Below are 27565 nucleotides of genomic sequence, written 5' to 3' on the forward strand. Positions count from 1 at the left end.
TTCAAAGTTTCTCCCCTTCCCTTTACAACTCAAGCTCTAATAGATAATTCAACACCAAACGTGAAAATCATTTGCTTTTTTTCAAAGGTCATGATTTTGTTTGATGTTTATTATTAAAGAAAGACCAGTGATGCCAAGTTGCTCATGTTGGGAAAATATGGTTTCGAATTTGATAGAACAATGAAGTCGGATCTTTAGAGTAATCAAGTCGGACTTTAAGGCGTGATATCACTTTCTTTAATGATTTATTTGCCCCTACAAAATTGCTAATGGTCACCACCAAATTTCCTCCAAGATACAACAAAGTCTAAAATAAGAATAGTAAATAGTAATTTTAGTATTTCTCCAGAGTCTCTTATGGGAAACAATTAGAAACAATAGCTGTAATTTCTTTCGAAAGAAAAAGAAAAAAAAAAATGGAAGAAGATGTGTGTTTGATCTCAAAACAAATGTACTTATCTTTTTATTTCGAATAGAGGCAACCCTTCAAAAGGTTGCAAAAAGAACGAAGGCAACCATTCGAGAATTGTTGCAAAATGAACAAATATGTCTCAAAGGTTACGTTGAAAAGACATAAAAATTTTGAAATTAAATAATAATAAATAATCATAACTTTTCATCAACAGTCGTACTGTTTTAACAAGCTTTATAATTAATTTTTTATAGAAATAAATCCGAATTTTCAATAAATAAAAATAATTATCATTGGTTAGTGTCAAATCTCGTCCATGTGCGCACTCACATCTTTTCGATGTGGGCAAGGCACCTCTTCATTTGTTTTATAAATAAACTACCAACAATCCCCCAATTTTGTTTGTTGGAAGATACGACACATGGCCTTTTGGAAGAGGGATGGTGCTACCTTTAAGCCAAAAGGAAGAACTTTCCATTGGAAATGCTGGTTCGGAATACAGAATCCTGTTTTGGATCTGTCTTCAGGATGGATGCCCAATTGCCAAAATCCGGCTTTGAGGTCGAATTTGGAATAGATGTGGGCCTTGGTTAGACCACTAAAGAGAGAATCTCTAGATGGTAAAGGGAACTTATCATCTTGGAGAAAAAGATTGAGAGGTTGATAGTTGATCACCAATCTCATTTTTCCTCTGTTTTGCTCGGCGTGCTTATTGACATAAAAGGCTTCACAAGCCCATTGTGAATCGGAGATTTCAATAAGGCCTTGTTGCAATAGTTCCGAGCATTCCCTTTGAGCTAAAACCAGATGTTCTGGCTTCATTCCCATGTGGCTTGCCTTAGTTGGGTTTATATCTTCATTCTTTTTGAAAGGAAGGCGAACAAAGAACTCTGAATTTTCCCATAAGGGATGGGAGCACTTTTGAGCGAATTCTGAATGGGATTTTGAACAAGATTCTAGCAACTTTTGCATAATTGGATCTAGTAGACTCATCTAAATGGAAAAGAGTCTCTGAATATTAACGAACTCAGAGAATTGATCTTTATATCTAAGACCTTTTCCAGGAATGATGCGAAGCTGAGAGATTTGAGTCATGATGTCCCACCCAATTATCAGGTCTTTATTGGGAAGGTTTGATCCAAAGATTTTTGCAGTTATGGAGCACTGCGGGAAGAACTGGACAGTTACAGGAGTGGTTCTGACATTTATGGAGAAAGTATCTCCTGAAGCAGAATTGAAATATCGGATGTAAGGAGTCCAGAATTCTTCAGGAAGAACCTTGGTGTCTAATATTGAACAACTTGCTCCTGTGTCAATGAGAGCAATAACAGTGATAGGTTTGGCAAACTTTGAAGTGAGGATTTTTACAGGGAAATGGGGCCAGTGAGTTTGACTTGAAAAATATGTCAATGTTTGGTTCTGGGGATGATGGTGATATATGGAAAATATCTTCAGATTCTAAGTCTGACTCAGTCTCACTAGAAGTTTGGTAAAAAGGAATGACACAAAGAGTTTGTTCAGATGGCTCTTCATCAGCAGAGAATAAGGATTCAATATCATCATTTTCAAGAGAAATACCTGTTTCGTTCTCAATGTGATGAATTAGGTGATTCTGACCTTTTCTCGCTTAAGGACAGTTCTTGGCAAAATGTCCTTTCTGATTGCAAATGTAGCAACGGTTTGATTTTTTGTGGCTTGTGCGATCCTTCCTTTTGCGTAGGTATCGCCATTTCTTCTTTTTCCGGAAATGCTTGGAGCCATGTTTGGATTTCTTTATCCAAAACTTCTTGTAGTGTTTTTTCTTCCGGGAATACTTGCCACATGTACCATCACAGTCTTTCTTGGAACATTTGATTTTTAACTTCTGGCGAGAACAAGCTGATTCAAGTCACTTGTCGTCTGTGATGTAAGTACGGACCATCTGGCACTTTAAGCATAATTCTTCGAGACATAAATGAACTTATTGTTGTATTTCACCTAAGGGAACATCTTGTATTCTCCTTTGTTTTCCAAAGAAAGATCTTTCAACCATCTGGGATAGTTCTTTAGGGATGGAAGTAAGGAAAACATGCTTCAGATTTGGATCTGCTCCAACCTGGTAAAAAAGTTAAAGCATTATTCGATAATGCTTATCAAGATGTTTTTCCTAGAGGGAGCAGCATCTTCTTTCGAAAAACTCTCTTCTTTTTATCTCTATGAGATCAGCGGGTTTTCCCACAAAGACATGATATAAGAGAGTGATAGCATGGCTGAAATTTGGTGACATCAGAAAATGGATCTAGTCTTGTTCTGAAATTGATTGCCACCAGAGTTTTAAGCTTCCTGTGAACCTTGTAACAAAGTTATACAGGAAGTCATTCATATCATGGTTAGTGATAGACTGGGTATTCGATCAAGTATGAAATTCTTCAAGCCTTATCGGCCATTTGTGATAAGGAATATCATCAATGGTGAAGAATTGTTTCGATGTTATAGACACATGCTGAGCAGGATTGCTTGTCTAACCAATCTCTGGGTCAGAATAATTTGATTCCATATCATCATCTGGGGGGTCAGCCATGAATATTGATGAAGTTACTGGTGTAATGGGGAGGGAATCAACTGTTGGAATTGAGAAAGATGAAGAAGAGGAGAGGGATACTGAAGAATCTGATTCAGTATCACGAGAATTTTGCTCTACTAGGAGCAAATTCTGTTTTTCTGAATTGACAGGATCATGCTGCTGGATAACAGGGTCAGGTTCCTGGGTGCTTAAATCTTTTAGAAAAGATTCTAATGGATTTGATAGCATCATCTGGTCTGGCATTTCTCTTATAACAATGGAACTTGATTATGTATGCGGTATTTTTTCTTTCCCCTTTTCCTTCCGGGGCCTTGAGGCGATTTCGTATTTCGCCATATCTGGTTCTCTTCGTAAGGATCTCGCTGGAATAGTGGCAAAAATAGACATTTGTGGCGGTGGAGGTAAATACCCAGTTTTAACAAGAGGTGCCAATGGGTCAAACGGTCTGAACCTTCCTTCTTTAAGAAGCTGGATTTGCCTCTTGAGCTTCTCTATTTCTGGTTTTGGACTTTCAAGATAATGGTACCCAAGATGTTGTCCTGATTCCAAGGCGTGAAGCCTTTTCTGGAATTCAGAAAGTATCTTTTTGGTACTCTCATCATACCTTCGGAGATCTTGTTGCACATTTCCAATTTTGGAATCAATTGCCTTGAAGGCATTGTTGTGTGCCAACGAGTCTCTAATTGCCAATTTAGAACAAATTTCGGCGGCGGAGGTTTTTTTTCTCTGTCTCCCATGTTCATCCACATCAGTGGGAGTAGGGATTTTAGGAACATGGCGGTATCTACCATTGGGATCAATAAACTCTTCTGCAGCAGGGAACGAGAGTTTAGAACTTTCCTTGACAAGAGGAGGAAAGTCGGTATCCTGGAACATGGCGATAGAAGAAGTGGGTGGTGCTTCTTCTGGGACTTCGAGGGGGTAAGAGTGCTTCTTAGCCCATTTGAGTATTGGCTTATAAAATGGAGAGAGGGCTTGCTTCTTCTGGGGAGGAGATGGTGGTGGTGTTTTTGGTGGATCTGGTAAGGCTTGGGATGTAGTACTGGACTCTGGTGGTGGAGGTGGTGCATAGGAAACCATGAATTGGTATTTGTCACATTCACCGAGAGTATCAACGGAGGAATCTCCGTCTAAGTGCCTTTGGTATATCTTATCCTTTGGCCTTTTCCGTCGAGGTGGAGATCTTGCAAAAGGATCTACCTCGTCAGGAGAATTTGTACAATAAGAACATTGACAAAAGGGATCCCAAAAACAATGACCATAGTCATCTTTATAGTAATGAACAGGATGTCCATCACCATCAAAATGTCGAACGTGTTTTTTTGGATCTGGCTCAGAAATTTATTGAGGAACACATGGTTCAATCATGAAGAGGGTTTGGAAGATAGAAGGACTTTCTTCTTTTTCCTTGCCAAATTTGATGGAAATAGTCCCATCTTTATTCCGTACGAACTCTGAGTCCGTAGACTGGAAAGGCTTGTTATGCTGGTGTAGCTTTTCGTAGTTGGTGATCCAAGTCTCTGGAAGGAACTTGGCCAATGTATCCTTCGAAATCTGTCTAGGAACATGGATACATGATGCTTGGTCATTCTGCATAGAGATAAACAAAGCATCTTCATTACCATTGTTGAAGTTGAGGTCAAGTGCATGGTTCTGCACTCGATAAACCATTTGGTAATGTAGTGTTGCAGCTACAGAATCAGCAGTTTGAGGGGCTCCAGTGAGCTGGACTTGGACTTTCAAGAAAGAAAGTAACTGGGGGTTTGAAAGGGCGATATTGAAGTTTGGATACAGAGTGACAAAGACTGTTCCGGCATTTAAAGTAGTTTGAACAGTACCAATGCAAGCATGCTGGTACTGTAGAAATCTGGTATCTAACAATGCGATTCTTGCCACAACTGGCAAACCTTTACAACCATGGAAAGTGAGAGCAAAACGAACAGCTCCATAATGAACATGAGTGTATCCCTGTTGAGCCCATTGTTTGGGAAATTCAGGAGGGATCTGAAGAGTAACAAAGTATTCTTTTTCAGTAGCAAGAATAGGATGCTGGTCGAATTTGGAGGACTGGACGTACTCCTTTACTTGCTTTGGGGTTTGGTGAATAAGCTGGCGGATGGAGCGGATGGGTGAAAATGACGAGTTTGGTTTGGCAAAAGCAGAATAAGGGTTCATGAGGGGGAGCTGGGTTTCAGAAATCTTAGTTTCATCGCTAAGAGAGACTTCATAAAGATAATCTATCTTAGAAGCATTAGAAACACGAAATTCTGGAGGTGTTGAAGATGAAGATGAGGGAGCAAGAGAAACTGGTGCTTCGAGGATTTCTGGTTTGGTAGACATGGTGAGAAGAGATCTTCTCAGCTCTGGATTCACCTGTCAAGCGCATGGAATGGATAATATCAAAAACGAAACCATGGCTCTGATACCATGAATAGACCTAGACTTAGAACCAGGGAAGGAGAGTAAATTTCCTGCGTGGTATGCATCCCACAAAGGCGAACAACTCTCGTTCAAGCCCTTCGGGGGACAGCCTTTTAGCGTAAAAACCATTCAGCCCTTTAGTTCGAGCCTAGAGACACTCAAAGATGCCAGGATGGAAACGTTTCTAACCTATCCAAGCTGCATTTCTTGAAGGATCCTACCAGGCTGGAGAAGAGGAGAGATTTAGAAAGCCATGGAGAGATTTTCACAAAACACACACTTTACTTCAGGGGACTCTGCCCAAACCATTACACCCTCCTTGCCTTATATAGGCAATAAGAGGTCACAAGGTCACACACAGGGACCTAGCTCACGAGTCCAGATACAAACAGAGGCACCGAAAACTTTCGGGAGGGAATTATTAGTACACTATGAACAGTAACTGTATTGTGAACAGTACTTTCCCTAGCCTAGTGCTACAGAAAAAGTGAACAATGGTTTTGCTACACTATGACGGAGCATTGTAGCTACAAACTGAGTCATCTAAGCTATCTTCTAGGAGATATGCCTCGTATTTCTGTTTAAGGGCTTCAAGATCTTCAGGTGAGAGGATTTGGTTCAGCATTCGTGATAAGGATGCTTGTTCATGAGCCTAATGTGATGCTTCTTCTTTAGCCCAGTTTGTATTTTCATCTTCTTGGGGGTCGGCAGGAATTCTTGGCTGAGGCCAGTTGGATGAATGTGCATAGAAAGATGTGTCCATGCTTTGGAATTGTTCGTAGGGATCCTGGGGCAGAGGTCCTCCAAAGCGTGCATAGGGGTGCTAGGTGGATTGGACAATGTCATCTTCGTTTGTCATTTCAGGCTATTGGGACGATGTGGCTTGTCTGTATTGTTCGAGTGCTTCCTTAGCTTCTGGTGCTAGGTCATAATGATCCCATGTAGTGGGTACATTATTCCAAACATCTTCAGGAATGGTCTTGTTCTCTTGGCATAGGATTCTCTGGAGTTCTCGGTATTCATGTTCACAAAGTCTAACAGATCTTGGATGAGATTTGTAAATCCGGGCTTCTCGGCTGTTCAAGTTAGGTTTATAGGATGTGGTTCCTATTTCTAGTGGTGCATCGAGAATACTACCATTATTTCTACAAAAATTCCATGGACGTCGGAAAAACAGGATGGTGTGGACTTCAGGATTTGGCGTCATGGATCTCAGTTCTTTTTCCAAGTCTTCTTTCCAACATGTAGAATGATAGAACCGGTTTAGAAAATCTAAAAGATTTCTATCACATTCTTTTCGATGTTTTTCCGAGCAGAATATCCTTGTGAGGTTGGCAATGAATCTTCTTGTTGGAATTTCAAAAGCTATTAGGTACTTATTGGTTAAGTACCACAATAGCGTTTTGAGCTGTTCTCAGGAAATCATCTTCCTTCCGGATAAGAGGATGAATGAATGGATAATTCATATTTAATCCAAAAAGATAAAGAATCGAACCTCCGTTGAATCTGAATAGGTCTCTGTGGCTTTGCCACATGAGGTTCTCCAGGTTCTCAGTAAGACTGTCGTTCTGGATTTTCTGAATAATCTCCTGGGGGTACTTCCAGCTTTGCGAATCTTTGATGTTCTCAATTTTGTATTTCACTCCATGATTGAGCATATGGAAAGCAGGCCTCTTGATGTACATGTTGATTTCGCTTGGTGCTTTTGGCCTTGATAAGAAGTCAGCGAGTACATTCTTCTTTCCAGGAATATGCTTAGTTTCAAAGGAGTATTTTGAGAACCATTCAACCCATCAAAGTAGTTAGGAATTTGGAATCTGTTTCTGTTTAAACTTGGTCATCTGAGGGAAAGATGCCATGTCTAATTCTACTAGGAAGTGATGGCCGATGAGATGAAACTCAAACTTTTTGATTCCATTTTTTACTGCTAAGATTTCTTTGAAAGTGGAATGGTAATGCATTTCAGCTTGAGAAAACTTTCCACTTTTGTGGGCACAAAGATGTCTCTTACCATCAATTTCTTCGAACAGGATGGCTGCCCAGTATTCATCACTAGCGTCAGTTTGAAGAATCATTTTGCCTGTTGATGGTATTTATAATGGTGGGAGATTCTGCATAATCTCCTTAAGTTCAGCGACTGCTTTGGTCTGAGCTTTTCCCCAAGGTGGGGAATTCTTCTTCAACATGGATTGCAAAGGAATCAGAAGCTTTGCAATGTTTGGGACAAAAACCCTGAGATAATTAATTATCCCAAGAAATTGCTGAACTTGCTTTGTTGTGAAGTTATCTTGAGGAAACTTCAATAATTCTTGAGCGATATATGGCCCTGGATAGTATGTACCTTTGTTAAGGTGCATCCCTAGGAATTCGATTTCTGTTTGGGCAAATATTCATCTTCCTTTGAGAAAGCATAATACCATGCTTTTTCACGATTTCTGCAAACTGCTCAAGGAGTTGACAATGTGACTGCTCATCAGGACTGTAGAGCAGAATATCGTCAATGTCACCAAATTTTAGCCATGCCATCACTCTCTTATATCATGTCTTTGTGGAAAAACCCGTTGATCTCATAGAGATAAAAAGAAGAGAGTTTTTCGAAAGAAGATGCTGCTCCCTCCAGGAAAAACATCTTGATAAGCATTATCGAATAATGCTTCAACTTTTTACCAGTTGGAGCGGATCCAAATCAAGCATGTTTTCCTTACTTCCATCCCTTAAGAACTATCCCAGATGGTTGAAAGATCTTTCTTTGGAAAACAAAGGCGAATACAAGATGTTCCCTTAGGTGAAATACAGCAAGAAGTTCATTTATGTCTCGAATAATTATGCTTAAAGCGACAGATGGTCCGTACTTACATCACGTACGACAAGCGACTTGAATCAGCTTGTTCTCGCCGGGTTAAAAATCAAATGTTCCAAGAAAGACTGTGATGGTACATGTGGCAAGTATTCCCGGAAGAAAAAACACTACAAGAAGTTTTGGATAAAGAAATCCAAACATGGCTCCAAGCATTTCCGGAAAAAGAAGAAATGGCGATACCTACGCAAAAGGAAGGATCGCACAAGCCACAAAAAATCAAACTGTTGCTACATTTGCAATCAGAAAGGACATTTTGCCAAGAACTGTCCTCAAGCGAGAAAAGGTCAGAATCACCTAATTCATCACATTGAGAACGAAACAGGTATTTCTCTTGAAAATGATGATATTGAATCCTTATTCTCTGCTAATGAAGAGCCATCTCGAACAAACTCTTTGTGTCATTCCCTTTACCAAACTTCTAGTGAGACCGAGTCGACTCGAATCAAGATATTTTCCATATATCACCATCATCCCCGAACCAAACATTGACATATTTTTCAAGTCAAACTCACTGGCCCCATTTCCCTGTAAAAATCCTCACTTCAAAGTTTGCCAAAGCTATCACTGTTATTGCTCTCATTGACACAGGTATTTCTCTTGAAAATGATGATATTGAATCCTTATTCTCTGCTAATGAAGAGCCATCTGAACAAACTCTTTGTGTCATTCCCTTTTACCAAACTTCCAGTGAGACTGAGTCAGACTCAGAATCTGAAGATATTTTCCATATATCACCATCATCCCCGTAACCAAACATTGACATATTTTTCAAGTCAAACTCACCGGCCCCATTTCCCGTAAAAATCCTCACTTCAAAGTTTGCCAAACCTATCATCACCGTTATTGCTCTCATTGACACAAGAGCAAGTTGTTCAATATTAGACACCAAGGTTCTTCCCGAAGAATTCGGACTCCTTACATCCGATATTTCAATTACTGCTTCAGGAGATACTTTCTCCACAAATGTCGAACCACTCAGAATCGTCCGTTCTTCCCGCAGTGCTCCATAACTACAAAAATCTTTGGATCAAACATTCCCAATAAAGACCTGATAATTGGGTGGGACATCATGACTTAAATCTCTCAGCTTCGCATCATTCTTGGAAAAAGTCTTAGATATAAAGATCAATTCTCTGAGTTCGTTAATATTCAGAGACTCTTTTCCATTCAGATGAGTCTACTAGATCCAATTATGCAAAAGTTGCTAGAATCTTGTTCAGAATCCCATTCAGAATTCGCTCAAAAGTGCTCCCATCCCTTATGGGAAAATCCAGAGTTCTTTGTTCACCTTCCTTTCAAAAAGAATGAAGATATAAACCCAACTAAGGCGAGCCACATGGGAATGAAGCCAGAACATCTGGTTTTAGCTCAAAGGAAATGCTCGGAACTATTGCAACAAGGCCTTATTGAAATCTCCGATTCACAATGGACTTGTGAAGCCTTTTATGTCAATAAGCGCGCCGAGCAAAAAAAGCGAGGAAAATGAGATTGGTGATCAACTATCAACCTCTCAATCTTTTTCTCCAAGTTGATAAGTTCCCTTTACCATCTAGAGATTCTCTCTTTAGTGGTCTAACCAAGGCCCACATCTATTCCAAATTCGACCTCAAAGCCGGATTTTGGCAATTGTGCATCCATCCTGAAGACAGATCCAAAACAGGATTCTGTATTCCGAACCAGCATTTCCAATGGAGAGTTCTTCCTTTTGGCTTAAAGGTAGCACCATCCCTCTTCCAAAAGGCCATGTGTCGTATCTTCCAACCGATCTTATCAAGTGCAGCCGTATACATTGACGATATTCTGCTCTATAGTCCTGATGAGCAGTCACACTGTCAACTCCTTGAGCAGTTTGCAAAAATCGTGAAAAAGCATGGTATTATGCTTTCTCAAAGGAAGATGAATATTGCCCAAATAGAAATCGAATTCCTAGGGATGCACCTTAACAAAGGTACATACTATCCAGGGCCACATATCGCTCAAGAATTATTGAAGTTTCCTCAAGATAACTTCACAACAAAGCAAGTTCAGCAATTTCTTGGGATAATTAATTATCTCAGGGTTTTTGTCCCAAACATTGCAAAGCTTCTGATTCCTTTGCAATCCATGTTGAAGAAGAATTCCCCACCTTGGGGAAAAGCTCAGACCAAAGCAGTCGCTGAACTAAAGGAGATTATGCAGAATCTCCCACTATTACAAATACCATCAACAGGCAAAAGGATTCTTCAAACTGACGCCAGTGATGAATACTGGGCAGCCATCCTGTTCAAAGAAATTGATGGTAAGAGACATCTTTGTGCCCACAAAAGTGGAAAGTTTTCTCAAGCTGAAATGCATTACCATTCCACTTTCAAAGAAATCTTAGCAGTAAAAAATGGAATCAAAAAGTTTGAGTTTCATCTCATCGGCCATCACTTCCTGGTAGAATTAGACATGGCATCTTTCCCTCAGATGACCAAGTTTAAATAGATTCAGATTCCAAATTCCCAACTACTTCGATGGGCTGAATGGTTCTCAAAATACTCCTTTGAAACTAAGCATATTCCTGGAAAGAAGAATGTACTCGCTGACTTCTTATCAAGGCCAAAAGCACCAGGCGAAATCAACATGTACATCAAGAGGCCTGCTTTCCATATGCTCAATCATGGAGTGAAATACAAAATTGAGAACATCAAAGATTCGCAAAGCTGGAAGTACCCCCAGGAGATTATTCAGCAAATCTAGAACGACAGTCTTACTAAGAACCCGGAGAACCTCATGTGGCAAAGCCACACAAACCTATTCAGATTCAACGGAGGTTCGATTCTTTATCCTTTTGGATTAAATATAAATTATCCATTCATTCATCCTCTTATCTGGAAGGAAGATGATTTCCCTGAACAGCTCAAAACGCTATTGTGGTACCTAACCAATAAGTACCTAATAGCTTTTGAAATTCCAACCAGAAGATTCATTGCCAACACCGACCCCTAAGAAGATGAAAATACAAACTAGGCTAAAGAAGAAGCATCACATTAGGCTCATGAACAAGCATCCTCATCACGAAGGCTGAACCAAATCCTCTCACCTGAAGATCTTGAAGCCCTTGAACAGAAATACGAGGCACATCTCCTAGAAGACAGCTCAGATGACTCAGTTTGTAGCTACAATGCTCGTGACGGACGAGACCGTTGAGTCCGTACAATTTCACTGTAGCAAAACCACTATTCACTTTTACTGTAGCACTAGGCTAGGGAAAGTACTGTTCACAGTATAGTTACTGTTCATCGTGTGCTAATAATTCCCTCTCGAAAGTTTTCGGTGCCTCTGTTTGTATCTGGACCCGTGAGCTAGGTCCCTGTGTGTGTCCTTGTGACCTCTTATTGCCTATATAAGGCAAGGAGGGTGTAATGGTTTGGGCAGAGTCCCCTGAAGTAAAGTGTGTGTTTTGTGAAAATCTCTCCATGGCTTTCTAAATCTCTCCTCTTCTCCAGCCTGGTAGGATCCTTCAAGAAATGCAGCTTGGATAGGTTAGAAACGTTTCCATCCTGGCATCTCTGAGTGTCTCTAGGCTCCGAACTAAAGGGCTGAATGGTTTTCTGCTAAAAGGCTATCCCTGAAGGGCTTGAACGAGAGTTGTTCGCCCACTGTGGGATGCATACCTGCAGGAAATTTACTCTCCTTCCCTGGTTCTAAGTCTAGGTCCAAGGAAATAAAACGTTAGAAATATACAGCCAAAATTTCCGTGAGATTAATTTACCTACATAAAGGTCTCTTTCGAGTTAAACCTTTACTTAGTGCAAATATCTCAAAGCTCTATCAAAGTAACAAGTAGCTCGGCTTTAAACTTATACTTTTATATAATAGAACCGGACATACCGCACATATATTAACCTCTTATTTCTACGAGAAATTCTATATTACTCCGCACTATTATGGCCTTTTGTTTGATCCTGTTTCATGAGCTTTCTAGAAAGCAACCCTAACTTTTGTAAGAAACGGCACCACTTCTAAGCTCATATAGGTGAAGTATCGACCATGTGTTTCTATTACTATCAACACATTACAAGTTTGTACTATACTTCATTAAGAATTCAATCCAACCTACAAAACGTAATAGAAGATACTAACTTCTCATATCAAGGTTACGTCAGTATCAAACAATCACATTCAGTAACTTGTTTTTACCCGTTAAACCTTGTAACTAGTGATGTTCTAGAAATATGTCGGGTTACCATTACTAGTGATTTTAATTAAAGGGTTTCAGCCCTATTTCTTATGAGGTCATTATCACCATGTCTCTTGGTAAAGCCTTTGTCAAGGAATTGACTAGATTATTACTTGACCTCACGTAAACATTTATTATGGTACCATCTTTAATTAATTGTCTCACATAGTCATGTCTTAGACTAATATGTATAGATTTACCATTATAGATGCTACGATAAGCTCTTGCCAAAGTAGCGTGACTATCATAGTGAATAGAAATAGGAGGCATAGGATTAGGTCATAATTTGATATTCAACAACAAATTCCTAATCCATTTGGCCTCATTCCTGGTTGTCGCTAAAGCAATGAATTTAGATTCTATCATCAAGTAAGTCATGTACATTTGTTTCTTGCTCGTCCAAGAAAAAACACATCCACGTAATGTGAAAATCCATCCAGAAGTTTCATCTCCCACACTTGTAATCCAACTAACATCGGTGTATAATTCCAATACAACTGAATAATTATTATAGAACAATCACAAAGTTATAGTCTTCTTAAGATAACCCAACGTTCTATACTCAGATTACTAATATACTTACTCAACTTGCACAATATCAAGTCTAATATAATGCATCGCATACATTAAAGACATTATAGCACTAACATATTTAAATTATGCTATTGTTCTACCAGTATTATAATTTAATTTAATACTGAATCAAATGGAGTACACATCTCTTTGAAGCCAAGATGTTTAAATTTATTTAACATCTTTTCCATGTCATCACTTTGGCTTAAAGAATAACCCCCACTATTTATTTTTTTTAATTTGAACACCCAATAAGGTATCTACTGCACTCAAATCTTTCATTTTAAAATGAAAGTTAGATACTTTTTTGTCTTAATGACTCTAGTCACATTGGCTCCATAGTCCCCTTCAGATACCCCCACTTCAAGAATATTTCAAGAGGCAATTAATCGAAATTACGCATCATCAAATTTTCATCCTCGATGAAATACATGCATCAAAATAGAAAACCAATGCAATTCTACTCTCTTGGCTCATTTATGATATTCCTTAAAATCAAATCTATGAGGGCACAGACAGCAAAGAGAACACATTAGAACCAAACAAGGGACAACCAATAAACCCATTCGGTATCTCCAGATTGCCTCCATAAATAGAGCAATACATATCAGCTCATGCATGTAACAACATTCTCTAACAATTTAGTAAACGCGAGCGAATTGAGTATCGAGGTATCAAAAGTGCATAAACCGGAATTAAGAGAGGCAAAAAGAAGATACCGGCAATTCTAGGAATGGAATCAACAACATCATATAATCCGAAACCTTCTAAAAGGTATGATCAGAGCCATACCTCATTTCTTCATGATATTAAATTTCTGGAAGCTCTCATATCATCCTTCTCAAGACCCCACTGATAGTACCATTGTGTCACAAATGCAACCGGAAAAACTCTGAGTTGAGCACCGTCAAGTGGCTAACTTTGGCTAATACCCCTGGGACTGACCGATAACATTATCTTTCTCTTCTAGATTTTGAAATATTCCCAAAGCATCGTCCAGGAATCCCAGTTTTGAGTAAGAATCAACCACAGCTCCACCTGTATCATGGATCAGCCTTTCGATGGCTTCTTATACGAGAATACCAGCAAGAAGCCATATCATTTGAATAGACACAAGAGAACCAAGAATCTCAATCCCGTAGAAACCATAGGATTGACAAGGTGTTGCCTCCCATCCTGAAGCCCACAGAGAGAATAAGGATATAGCAAATGCAGCAACGTCTGACAATAGATGAGCTGCATCTGTTAGAATTGCTAGACTGTTCGCTTTGATGCCTCCAACAACCTCTACGGCCATGAATACTATGAAGAGGACAACTGCCACCAAAAGTTTCCTCATAGATGCTGACCGCTCCTTTTCATCTTGAGAACTGGCACTAGAATCTTTAAATCCACAGGGTGCCTCACCACAAATTTTCATCCTGCCTGCGCCTGTTTCTGCTGGCACTTCCCCACAAACTTCAATTATATGTCCACTTTCACCACTCCGAGCTTCCATCTTGGCGATATCAGGCGGCTCCGCAACAGAAGCCAGCGAGCAACTGCCGTCTCCTCTTTTGCTCATGTGGATCTCACATTCGGTTCACGAAAATCATGGACTCCTCTCGAGAGAAGCGTTTCTGCGGCGTGTATTAACGGACAGTCTCAATGAACGATCTCACCCGTTGAAATATTTAGTCGCGAGAATTCGAAAACAAAACCATCATGATGGTTGGTGAGTGACTAGAGCGGCACCGGTGAAACTGGACTAAAACGGACAAGGCACCGAAGGGCCTCGTCAGAAGTCGCCGAGTCCGTGAACTGACCTTGTTAATAGATTGGCAATTGGATTGATGACAAACGCTTCAATTATCATTGATGATCGGAGTCATGGCCAACGGAAAGGTCTCGATCGAGATCCAGTAAGCTTTTAAGTGTTGGTGTCGTATAGTACTGTTCCAAATTGCTTCTCGCGACCTCCAGCGGCCTTTCTTGCACCTTCTGCTCCCTCAAGAGCCTCCAACAGATCTCATTTTTTGCCTGCATTTGTCTATATATGGTGTTCCCACAATAGTAATGATATCTAAATCGCCGCTCATACGAAGGAAGAGCCTTCAGAGCAGGATTAGAAGCATCGTCCAGAGGATGGTGGTCATCCGAGGAAGACAACATTGCAGGGTCTGTGATTTCGACGATGTCCACTTGCTCCGGGGAAGGACGTAAAGAATTATTATGCAGCCTTGCTTTGTTGAATATGAACACCCCTAACTCGTTCTGTGCGCTTCATCCACTTGACTCCATTGTTGCAAAATAAATCCTTTAAATTGTTGGGAAAATATGGCTTCGAATTAGGTAGAACAATGAAGTCGGATCTTTAGAGGTAATCAAATTAGACTTTGAGGTGTGATATCACTTTTTTTAAGGATTTATTTGCCCCACAAAATTGCTAATGGTCACCGGTAAATTTCCTTCAAGATACAACAAAGTTTCAAATGAGAATACTAGATAACAATTCTAGTATTTCTCCATAATCTCTCATGAGAAACAATTAGAAACAATGGCTATAGTTTCTTTTGAAAGAAAACGAAAAAAAAAAAAATGGAAGAATATGTGTGTTTGATCTCAAAACAAATGTACTTATCTTTTTTTTTCGAATAAAGGCAACTCTTTGCAAAAAGAACAAAGACAACCTTTCAGAAAGGTTGCAAAATGAACAAGTATATCTCAAAAGTTAAGTTGAAAAGACATAAAAAAATTCAGAATTAAATAATAATAAGTAATAAATAATCGTAACTTTTCGTTAACAAATGTCTTGTTTTAACAAGATTTATAATTAATTTTTTATAGAAATAAATCCGAATTTTCAATAAATAAAAATAATGATCGTCGGTTAGTGGCAAATCTCATCCACGTGCGCACTCACATTTTTTTGATGTGGAACAAGGCACCTCTCCACTTGTTTTATAACCAAACTACCAACCGCTCATAACCACCCGCCGCAGTGGCTCCGCCTGATAAGGCTCTCTATTGATCATTGCCCCAAGGAAATCCCTGAGTCATAAAAAAAAAAAAAAATATATATATATATATATACCAACCGCTCATATATAACAAGCCAGGCACCCTCTTTAACACGAGAGAGAGAGAGAGAGAGAGAGAGAGAGGCGCAATAATCTCTCCCTTTCGCGACACTCCATCAGAAGGTACCAAGCCAGCAACAATGCTTATCTTCTTCTTGCTCTTCCTCGCCGCCGCCGCCACCACCAACTCCCTCTTTGTCCATCCAGAACCACTCACTCCGAGCCCAAGTCCAAGTCAACGCCCCAAAAGCATCTTCCTCCTCGCCGGGCAGAGTAACATGGCGGGCCAAGGCGGCGTGGTCAACGACACATCCACCGGCTGGATCAACAAGTGGGACGGCGTCATCCCTCCCGAGTGCAGCCCCAACCCGTTGATAATCCGGCTCGCGGAGAACCTCACGTGGGTCGAGGCCCGGGAGCCGCTCCATGCGGACATCGGCGTGAACCAGACGAACGGGATCGGCCCGGGTATGGCATTCGCCAACACCGTCGTGGGCCAGGATCGGGGTCTGGGCTTGGTGGGGTTGGTGCCGTGCGCAATCGGCGGGACGAGGATAAGCGAGTGGGAAAGAGGGACGTCTTTGTACAACCAATTGATGAGGCGGGCGCGAGCCGGGACGAAAGACGGGGGGACAATCAAAGCGCTCTTGTGGTACCAAGGAGAGAGCGACACGGTGGAGGAAAGCGATGCCGTGCAGTACAAAGGGAGGCTGGAGAAGTTCTTTACGGATGTAAGGACTGACCTGCAGTCGCCCGAGCTCCCAATTTTCCAGGTGATTGAATTTTCCTTCACGCTTCATTTCGGAATCAATTGCATCTTTCACTTTAGATTGTTCGAACAAATTATGATAAATTTCTAAATGAAAGTCGTTATTATAATTAAGCAAACGGCGATCATCTCGATGTGGTACTTTCTTAGTCTTTTTTTATTCAAAACCAGACAAATAATAGTTACATGTAGTAATGGCTCGCAAAAGGGTCCGTAGGAATCCATGTGGTGTGTTTCTTTTCTGCAGCTTTTTAGATAAAAATTAGATAATAACAAGAAACGACTCATCAACGGTAGAAACCTAGGATTATCTACGGGGTTGGGGCATTCACCTCAGGTCCACGAGCGGCTTTTCCTCTAATATATGTTCAAGATAATCAAAATTCTACCACCTATCTCATTAGATTAATGAACCGGACATCAAGAAATAGTAATATTCACACTAACCTCTCTGAAAAAATGTACATTTTGGTTCCATTATTTTTAATTCGCTTAAATGGATAACAATTTATTGCTTAATTGCATGTTTGCTCTGTGAATGGGGGCAGGTGGCTATCGCATCAGGACTGGGACCTTTCACCGACACGGTGAGAAAGGTCCAGCTCGGGCTTGACCTTCCGAACGTGCGAACCGTCGACGCCAAGGGGCTGCCTCTCGACCCGACCGGCTCCATCTAGCCACCCCGGCCCAGGTCCGGCTTGGCCAGATGCTGGCCGATGCTTTCCTTCAGTCCATGGCTCGCTCCCCGTCGCCCGTGAGTGAAGCTCTCTCCCCGTCGCTCGTGAGTGAAGCTTCCACGAGTGGTCCAAATTTGGTAATTCACGTTTTGGCGTTCTTCATGTGGAAACTTATTAGAGCAGTTTTGATGAGCAGAGGTGATTAACGATTTTCTGGATTGGAAGGTGATTAACGATTGATTGCTTTGGACTAGACCGAAAATTGCGAAAGAGCGTAGAGAAACGTGAGATGCAACTGTTGTTTAGATTAAAAATTTGACGGGGATATACATGAAAAATGAGAAATTTGCTATTTCAGTCCTAAATTTATCATACAAATTTCAATTTACTTCTAAGTCCTTCTATTGTTCTTATGTTGTCTTGAGACTTTGCATGAAATTATAATTTAGTGTTTCCAGCCAATCTTCTCTGAAAATACTAACACGGTGGTCTAATCATCCCTGGCCATCCTTGCATGTTGACAAATAATATCAAGTCGGCTTTTTTGATGAGCCAATAAACAGAGATTTCTTAAATTATATGATGATTGAGAGTAATGCTAGCTATATCTATGGTGTCACTAAATGTCTGTAGAACGAGACATCGTCATTTTTTTTATAAGCAATTGAAGGCTTTATTAGTATTGGGCTTAAGGCCCGTCCGCCCAAGTTGGGCCCAGAAAGCCCGGCCCACGGGAATAGGGCCCGTGGAAGGAGAGAGGTATAAAAGGGAGGAGAGAGAGAGAGATGGCACCTGTTGGAAACAAACGTACGTACGCTTTTCTCCCGCGCTCTCTCTCTCTCTTCAAAAGACAAGAAAAAAAGAAGGCTCCGGAAATTTTTCTTCCCTTCATTGCTTCATCGGATCGAACAGGCCAGATTTTCTTCCTCCTATCGGCATCGGTGTCTAATCTGTGGCTTAAAAGGTACGCTCGAATCCGTGGTGTGCTTTAGGATCGGTGATACGTGTTGTTTTCCCGGGCTCATCTTCCGCATCGATTTAGGGGTTCGATTTAGTGTCGAATCCGGTTTTTGGGGATCCGTTATTCCCAACATTGGTATTAGAGCCCTAGTTCACGTTTTCCCAACCTGTTTGACGTTTTTTGATTGATTTTTCGCAAAAGCAATTCGGCCGTACGGATCGGGCGAGAAATCCCGACACCCAAGCGCCGTTCGCCATTTTTCCGTGTTTTCATAAGTCAAAATAAAATTCTGAAAGCATAGGGAGAAAAGGGTTGTCGAGGCGAGTCCGGCGACATCGTGTGCCGCCAGGCGACGCCACACGCGCCTACACGCTCGGACAAAAGCCGTTGCGCGTGGGCGCGACACGCCCGGAAGCGCTGGCTCGCCCAGCGCGTGCGACACACGCGCCGGTCGGCGAACCGGCACGTGCTTGCCGCCGGCCGGCGAACCGCACGCGCCGGTCCGCGGACCGACACGTGCTGACGTCACCCAACGGTCGGTCGCTAGGGGTGACGCGCACAACGACGCCGGGCGGTCACCGACCCGGCGAACCGACCGGCAAGCCGACCCGACCCGAACCGCGGACGCCGGCACGCACGCGGCACGTGCCGAATGACGTCTGCGTGACGTCAGCCTGCGCACGCATGCAGCACGTGCCGTCAGTTCGCTCGAACCAGCCCGACCGGTCCGACCGGTCCGACGACAGTTGACCGTTGACCGCCGTTGACCGTTGACCTTTGACCATTGACCCAAAAAAAAAAAGCGAAGGAAAAGAATGTGTTTCTTTTTCAATTAAGTCTATGTGGATTATAATGTGATCTCTTATTTGTTCTGCATTTGTTGCAGGAACAATGCCTCCTCTGAGACTGCGCACACCTATTCGCACAATTACCGATGAACAAAAGGATAAGCTGTCTAAGTTGATAGGTGAGCTGACTGATCATCGATGGGAGAGTGGTGACTTAATTGATCACTTCCTTGAAGTCAACGGGAAAATTCAAAAGGTCATATGGAATGGTCGTCCTATGTCACAGTCAGAGATGGTGCGATTTTTCATAAATACTCTACCACCAGAATGGCAAGATGTGTTGAATCGCATATGGGATGTCAAAGGAGCTGCTTCATATAAGAAAATTGTGATGGATTTTGTATATGAATATTATTGTATTGTTACAAGGGAAAAGATCAAGAAATTGAACAAAAGAGGATCCTTCCCAGTTCGTGTGCTGACTTGGTGTTAGTTGTATTGGCTGATCTTAGTTAAGTGTGCTTTGTGGACATCTTATGTATTGTTTACTACCTAATTGTGTTAATTGAAAGCATTATTGTTTTATTGGATGTCTATTATATGTTGCTTTCTGTTATTGCTGGTTGCTATGGGTAATTAGTTGTGGGTAGTTTTAGAAGTTTTTGTAACTTCATAGAATTGATTTTGCATAAGACAATCATATTAATGATAGTTTTAAGTTAGGATTTTTTGGAGGATGATTGGAAACATAGTGACCTTTTGATTCTGAAGCCTTACTTGAAATTATTCATTAATATGATGGGTCTATGCAAATAGGGATGCATAAATGATAGGCATTAATAATTCGTGCATATTTGTCTAATGTGTTCGATCAATGGCTTCACCACAAAGAGCATAGTTGCCGAGCTGAACAAAGGTGAAAAGCTCAATGGTGACAACTATGAAATTTGGCAAATGAAAATCCAGTATGTGCTGGAAGAGCAAGAAGCACTTGAGGCTCTTAACCTAACCATGGTAGAACCTGAAGAGGGAACCACTGCACAGCACAAAAGAGACAATGAAGCTTTTTCTGCGTGGAAAAGAAAGAACTCTCTAGCTCGCATCACGTTGCTGAGCAGCATGGAAAATAACGCCATGCGAGAGTTTAGGCATTTTGACAATGCCAAGGAAATGTGGGAGGCATTGGCAGCTAGATTTGGTCATACTTCGGTGACCAGACTGAGACAGCTCACTATTAGGTTTGACTCATATAAGAAGCCTCATGGTCAGACCATGAAGCAACATCTTAGAAAGATGTCAAACATGATAAATGAGCTAAAAGATGCTGGCCATGTCCTCACAGATGAGCAGCAGGTGCAAGCAGTGATTCGTTCATTGCCTTAGAGTTGGGAGCATATGAAGGTGCACCTGACCCATAATGAAAATATCAGAACCTTCGAGGATGCAGTGCGTCATCTTGAGCTGGAAGAGGACCGCCTCTTGGCTACTAAGCCGAATGCTGAACTCTATCATGCTAGTTCTAGCTCAAATGGAGCTTCGAGCTCCAAGCGCAAGCGCCCTAACTGGTTTGATAAAGGGAAAGGCAAGGAAGAAGGTCCTTCAGGGAAGAAACCCAAGTTTAACCAACATGAAAGAGGAAAGCGTCCTCGCATGAAGAAGCTAGCAAGGGTGAAATGCTACAACTGTGACAAGAAGAGTCACTATGCTCGCGACTGTCGTGAGCCAAAGAAGGTATGCACCCCTTGTACTTTTCAAAACTTTACTTTTATGTCGAGTTCTGTGTTCTTAACTGAGTCTAATCATTTGTGGACTGTGGATTCAGGAGCGACGGACCATGTAGCGAAGGATAGAGGATCCTTCGTGGAATTCTGACGAGTACCAACTGGAACTAAGTGGATCTATGTGGGAAACAACTCCAGAGCTGAAGTGAAAGGAATTGGCACATGCCAACTGAATATGCGTGGTGGACGCACTTTGTTCCTACATGATGTGTTGTATGTTCCGGAGATTCGTCGGAATTTAATGTCTGTATTAGTGTTGGTTAAATTAGGTTTTAATATGAACTTCTATAGTAGAGGTGTGAATTTGTTTTTGGATACAAATTACTATGGTTGTGGTTATTTTCTGGATGGTTTCATTGTATTAGATATTGATTATGTTAATGCAAATGTTTGTTATTCCCTTCTCACGTCTCCTAATACATATGATAATGATGTGAATGTGTGGCATGCTAGACTTGGTCACATTGGCCAACAGCGTATGAATAGACTAGCCAAAGAGGGCTTGTTGGGCAATATTGAAAAAGTCGATTTGTCCAAATGTAAGCATTGCCTAGAAGGGAAAACGACAAGGAAACCATTTGGGAAAGGTAAAAGAGCTGAATTTCCTCTGCATTTAATCCATTCTGATGTCTGTGGTCCAATGAATGTGAGAGGAAGGCATTGGGCTGTTTATTTCATCACATTTATTGATGATTATACTGATTCGGATATGTCTATTTGATTTCTCATAAATCTGAAGCAATAAGTTGTTTCAAAAGGTTTATGAACCTGGTGGAGAATCAATTAGACAAGAAAATAAAAGCATTGAGATCCGATCGAGGTCGAGAATATTTATCTGATGAGTTCAGAAAATTGTGTGATGAAAAAGGAATAGAAAGACAGTTGTCTATTCCATATACCCCTCAACAAAATGGTGTTGCGGAGAGAAGAAACAGAACCCTACTGGAAATGGTTAGGTCCATGATGCGTTGTTAACTGCTGCCTATATACTTAACCGTGTGCCTTCCAAATCAGTTACTTCCACTCCATATGAGTTATGGACAGGTAGAAAATCGGACTTAAGTTTTCTTAAGCCATGGGGTTGTGCCGCCTATACACATGAGTCCTCTCACAAATTTGGGAAATTGGGTCCCTGAGGAAAGAATAGTATTTTCATAAGGTACTCAGAACACTCGAAAGGATATGTGTTCATAGGTGAGCAGGAAAGTGGGAGTATAACTGAGTTTGAATCACGAGATGTCACATTCTTAGAGGATGAATTTCCTAAGAAGGGCGAAATAGGGAAGATTGTTCCCTATTTGAGACCTTGGATCGATAATGATGTTAGTGGAGTTCGTCCAAGTCGGAGTAATATGAGAAGTGATGAATTGAATTCAACTCATTCTCAATTGCAACCGCATGATGAGACGACATCATCATTACCTAATCCAAGTGGGAGCATGATGAAGAATGATGTACAAAGTGTACAATCTCCCATACGGCGAACAAGTCGCCAAAGTATTCCCCGTCGACGTTTTGACATTGAAGGGGAAACTTTTATGGTTGCTCCACAATATGAGGATGAGCCAAGAAATATTAATGAGGCTCGAATTGCCCTAGTAAGGAAAAAATGGATTAATGCAATGGAATAGGAAATGGAGTCAATGAAATCAAACCAAGTCCGAGAACCGGTTGATCTTCCAAAAGGACGCAGAGCTATTGGGAACAAGTGGGTTCTCAAAATAAAGCGAAAGGCTGATGGCTCGATTGAAAGGCATAAGGCTCGCCTTGTGGCGAAGGGTTATAATCAACATGAAGGAATTGATTATGAAGATACATTTTCTCCCGGAGTGAGATTTACCTCGATTCGCATTATTCTGACAATAGTGGCTAGTCTGGATCTTGAGTTACATCAAATGGATGTAAAGACTGCTTTCCTCAATGGAGAATTAGAGGAAGAAATATATATGGAACAACCTGCTGGTTTCATAGTGAAAGGCCAAGAAGAAAAGTATGTCGACTTTTAAGGTCGATATATGGTCTTAAGCAAAAATCAAGACAATGGTATATACGTTTTCATAATGCCATAATGGCATATGATTTTACAATGATTGATGAGGATCATTGTGTATATATCAAAAGATCCAATGATCAATTTGTGATCATATCATTATATGTTGATGATATACTAATTGCCGGAAGCAATATGGAGTTTGTTAAGACTGTCAAGAGTTGGTTGTCTTCCAACTTTGAGATGAAGGACATGGGTGAGGCTACATACATTCTTGGAGTTAAGATTTCAAGAGATCGTTCAAAGAGATCGTTGTCTATTTCGCAAGAAACCTATATAAATAAGGTTCTTGAACGATTTCGTATGCAAGATTGTAAACCCATAGACACTCCTATTGCAAAAGGTGAAGGATTGAACCATAGACTGTGTCCAAGGACTCCACAAGAGAAGGAACAAATGAAACATGTTCCTTATGCAAGTGCTATTGGGAGCTTGATGTACGCTATGATGTGTACAAGACCCAACATATGTTTTGCAGTTGGAATGGTGAGTAGATACCAATCCAATCCAGTCCAAGACATTGGAAGGCCGTTAAGAGAATACCGAGGTATCTCAAGGGAACTGCTGATTACAAGTTGAATTACCAAGGAAAGGATCTGCGACTTGAAGGCTATTCAGATGCTGATTGGGGAGGAGATTTAGATTAAAGAAAATCTACCTCAGGATTTGCTTTCTTACTGAGCAATGGCGTCATATCATGGAGTAGTAAGAAGCAAACGTGCATAGCCTTATCCACGATGGAAGCTGAGTTCGTGGCATTATCAGCAGCAAGATACAAGAAGGAGTTTGGCTTAAGAGATTCTTGGATCATTTAGGTGTTATTGAGAAAGCTGCAAATCAATTATTGGTTAACCGTGATAGCCAAGCAGCTATAGCATACACCAAAGATCCAAAGTATCATGGCAAGACCAAACATATAGATACAAAGTATAACTTTGTAAAAGATATGGTTGCACGAAAGGATGTGAACTTACAGTACATATCTACGCATAGAATGGTAGCAAATCCTATGACAAAACCAATACCTAGAGATGTGTTTTGTGGTCATGTAAAATCTCTAGGATTGCGTAGAGTATGATGTACTGGATTGTAATTTCCCTGAGTTGTTCACATTTATGAACTAGTGTTGTTTCATTATTAATGCCTATGAATCTTTTTATGATCTTTATGCATCTTAATACTCAGTGTATTATTATAAGTTGAGGAAGTATGTCGGACAGATAAAAGATTAGCCCACTCACACGGGTAATCGCCTCTATTTACTTGTGTGATAAATAGAGATGAGACTGTTTTTAAGCTTATTATCTAGGTGATAATCGAGAGCTCAAGCTTAAAATACGCATGTCGCCTTAACTAAGTGTTAAGATGAGGACATAATACTCATGATATCCGAAAGTAAAATACCCCACATATTTTACTTTATCTGTCTAAGATGCCAGATGTGAGTTCTGATGAATTTTGTAAATGAGTAGATACGTGAACTCAAGTTAGACATTGAGTATGTCTGAACTATCATATGTACGGTATTGAAAGGTATAGACATACGCTCCATGAGAAAGGAGTTAATACCGTAATACGTATTTCATACTACGTATACATGAGCCGACCAATAAGAGTGGCAAAAAGTTTTGATCTCAACTTTTATGACGTGTGAGACTCTTGAGGAAAAGAGTTCCTCAATTTAAGTGCCCTCATGACTTTTACTTATTCTCAAGGTTTCTATTTAGTGTTTGCTATCTTAGGATGTTGCCAATGGTCATGAGTTGATTCGATCTAATGGGACATTTCTAGAAAAGCAAGCTGAACTGAAATTGAGAGTTTGAAGGAAAGAGGAAGATCGATTTTGGAGAATCACATTGTAGTTTTTTTGTATTCACTGGTCGACCAATTATGATCGTCTTTGTGATAACTGTAATTGTGAATACAATATATATATCATGTTTAAAAGAGATCACAAGAGATATAAAATGTGATCGATCGTTCTAGGGTACTGCATACTAAGTCTACTCGGAGTGTGACGCCCATTATGAGCTGCTATATATTCCTAACAGATGTATAGCAACGAGCTCTCAAAGTATGATGGTCGCACGGATTATTCACCGGTATGAATGTTGAAAAGAGGTAAAGAGAATCCTGTTCGGCCCACCATGTGCGAGTGGGAGATGAAGGCTTTATTAGTAATGGGCTTAAGGCCCGTCCGCCCAAGTTGGGCCCAGAAAGCCCGGTCCACGGGAATAGGGCCCGTGGAAGGAGAGAGGTATAAAAGGGAGGAGAGAGAGAGAGAGATGGCACCTGTTGGAAACAAACGTACGTATGCTTTTCTCCCGCGCTCTCTCTCTCTCTCTTCAAAAAACAAAAGAAAAACAGTAAGGCTCCAGCAATTTTTCTTCCCTTCATTGCTTCATCGGATCGAACAGGCCAGATTTTCTTCCTCCTATCGGCATCGGTGTCTAATCTGTGGCTTAAAAGGTACGCTCGAATTCGTGGTGTGCTTTAGGATCGGTGATACGTGTTGTTTTCCCGGGCTCGTCTTCCGCATCGATTTAGGGGTTCGATTAGTGTCGAATCCAGTTTTCGGAGATCCGTTATTCCCAACAGCAATAAATTAGGAAATCGCCATTGAGATTGTCATATTCATTTGGGGACTAGTATGTTGCACCTAGCGCAGACACTCGAATTACCAAAGAAGGATGAGGTATATGCATTATACAAAAGAATAGTGACTAGGAATTACCAAGAACGGCATTAGTTTGTGGTTACTTGTCCGGGATGATAGCCGTGGTGGCAGTTGTTCCGGAGGTGATGGCCATCTTTCTTGAAGCGCCAATTACTGCGGGATGGCAAACCAAAAAAAGAGAGAGAAAGCACGCTTAGAGTTTTATATTATTTTTCTTAAGGAAAATGATATAAATGGTCCATGAATTTTGACACATTTTGCAATGTGATCTTTGAATTTTTAATTGTTTGATGCGGTCCCTAAACTTTGGCTCCATGTGTAATGTTGTCCTTGAACTTTTATATTATTCAATGTGGTCTCTAAACTTTTGATATATATTCAAATTAATCATTGGACTACATCAAAATGATCAATGTTGTTCTTGAACTTAAATTAATTAAAGGATAACATTGGATATTTTCATATAGCCTAACGATTAGTTTAAACATTCACGATTCTACCCACAAAAAAAAAATTAACATTTACCAAAAATATAAGAACCGCATTGAAGATCAACACTATACGTTAGGTTAAAATTCATGGATCATATTAAAGAAATCAAAAGTTCAGATATCACATTGCATATTAAGAAAAAGTTGAAGAACCATTTGTATTATTATCTCTTTTTCTTACGGTCACGTGATTAAATGAAGAAACAAGTCAAAAGAGATGTGCTACGAAGAAGAAATAAGTGATTTAGTACTCTCAATGCTGGCTCAAAAGATCGTTCATGTAGTGAAGTCAAAGAAAATGAAAGAAGAATAAGATGCAAATGCAAAAACAAAAAAGATCATTTTGATTCAATTGATGTTGGCGGCAAGTTTCAATTCAGGCAAATGCCTCCTTATAAATGTGTTGACTAACCATGTACACTTCATAAGTAAGGAATAAGTGCACTGGAACTCCTAAAATTTCTCACAAATTGGTAATTGAGTTATAAAATTTTAAAAATTGCAACCAAGTCCTAAAATTTATTGAATTAATTCAATCAAGTATTTATGTTAACTCTATCCAACTAGGTTAACGAAAACTACCAATGGGTCTTATTTTATTACTTTCTTAAGACAGGAGGTGACAATGTGTCATCCACCAAGCGCCATGTTAGAAAAATATTAGAAATTTTTTAAAAAATATAAAATAAATCCGATTAAAAAATGAAAGAGAAAAAATTCTGGAAAAAAAAAAACACAAAACTTGAGACCTTACCAGTGGTGATCACCGCCATCCATCATCAAAAAGAGTCGGTAGAGCTCGCCAATGGCCAGCAACCCTCGATGGTCTCCAGCGAGGTCTTGGCGGCCCACAACTAGGGAGGGCACAACCCTCACCCTATATCTGAATAGGGGTTTGGCCCTCCACTAGATCTAGGTAGCCAAGCCCTCATTGGGGGCCACTGAGGCCTCGTCCAAGGCCGGCGATGGCTTGTTCTCCTTTTTGTGTGCTTGGTTTTTAAATAAATTATCATTTTCCGATTTATTTAATCTAACTTAAGTACTTTGAAATATAAATTAATGAAAAAAATGCCATGTAGGAGAGAATATAATAAATAAAAAGTCACATCAACATTTTTTTGTCAATCTAGTTGAACAGAGTTAACGAAATAATTTAATTGAACCGATTTAACAAATTTTAGGATTTGATTACACTTTTTGAAATTTTTAGGAGTCAATTGTACTTTTATAACAAGTTTTATGACTTCTAGTGCACTTATCCCCATAAATAAAAATTTAA

The 27565-nt window shown here is 40.4% G+C and overlaps 1 protein-coding gene and 1 non-coding gene across 2 annotated transcripts; one reads left to right on the forward strand and one right to left on the reverse strand.

Annotated features, from left to right (window-relative positions):
* Positions 1-13958: 13958 nt before the first annotated feature.
* Positions 13959-14597, reverse strand: LOC104451847 (metal tolerance protein A2-like). Its single transcript, XM_039307044.1, has 2 exons — positions 14117-14597; positions 13959-14071 (listed from the first exon to the last, which is right to left on the reverse strand). The coding sequence occupies exons 1-2, from the start codon at positions 14595-14597 to the stop codon at positions 13959-13961; spliced, it is 594 nt and encodes a 197-aa protein (XP_039162978.1).
* A 1544-nt stretch (positions 14598-16141) lies between these two features.
* On the forward strand, positions 16142-17930 carry LOC104449294. The gene is made up of 2 exons (XR_005548339.1): positions 16142-16865; positions 17410-17930. It is a non-coding gene; the product is annotated as a probable carbohydrate esterase At4g34215 (transcript).
* Positions 17931-27565: the final 9635 nt, after the last annotated feature.

Source organism: Eucalyptus grandis, chromosome 2, assembly GCF_016545825.1.
Source record: "Eucalyptus grandis isolate ANBG69807.140 chromosome 2, ASM1654582v1, whole genome shotgun sequence".
Taxonomy (NCBI): domain Eukaryota; kingdom Viridiplantae; phylum Streptophyta; class Magnoliopsida; order Myrtales; family Myrtaceae; genus Eucalyptus; species Eucalyptus grandis.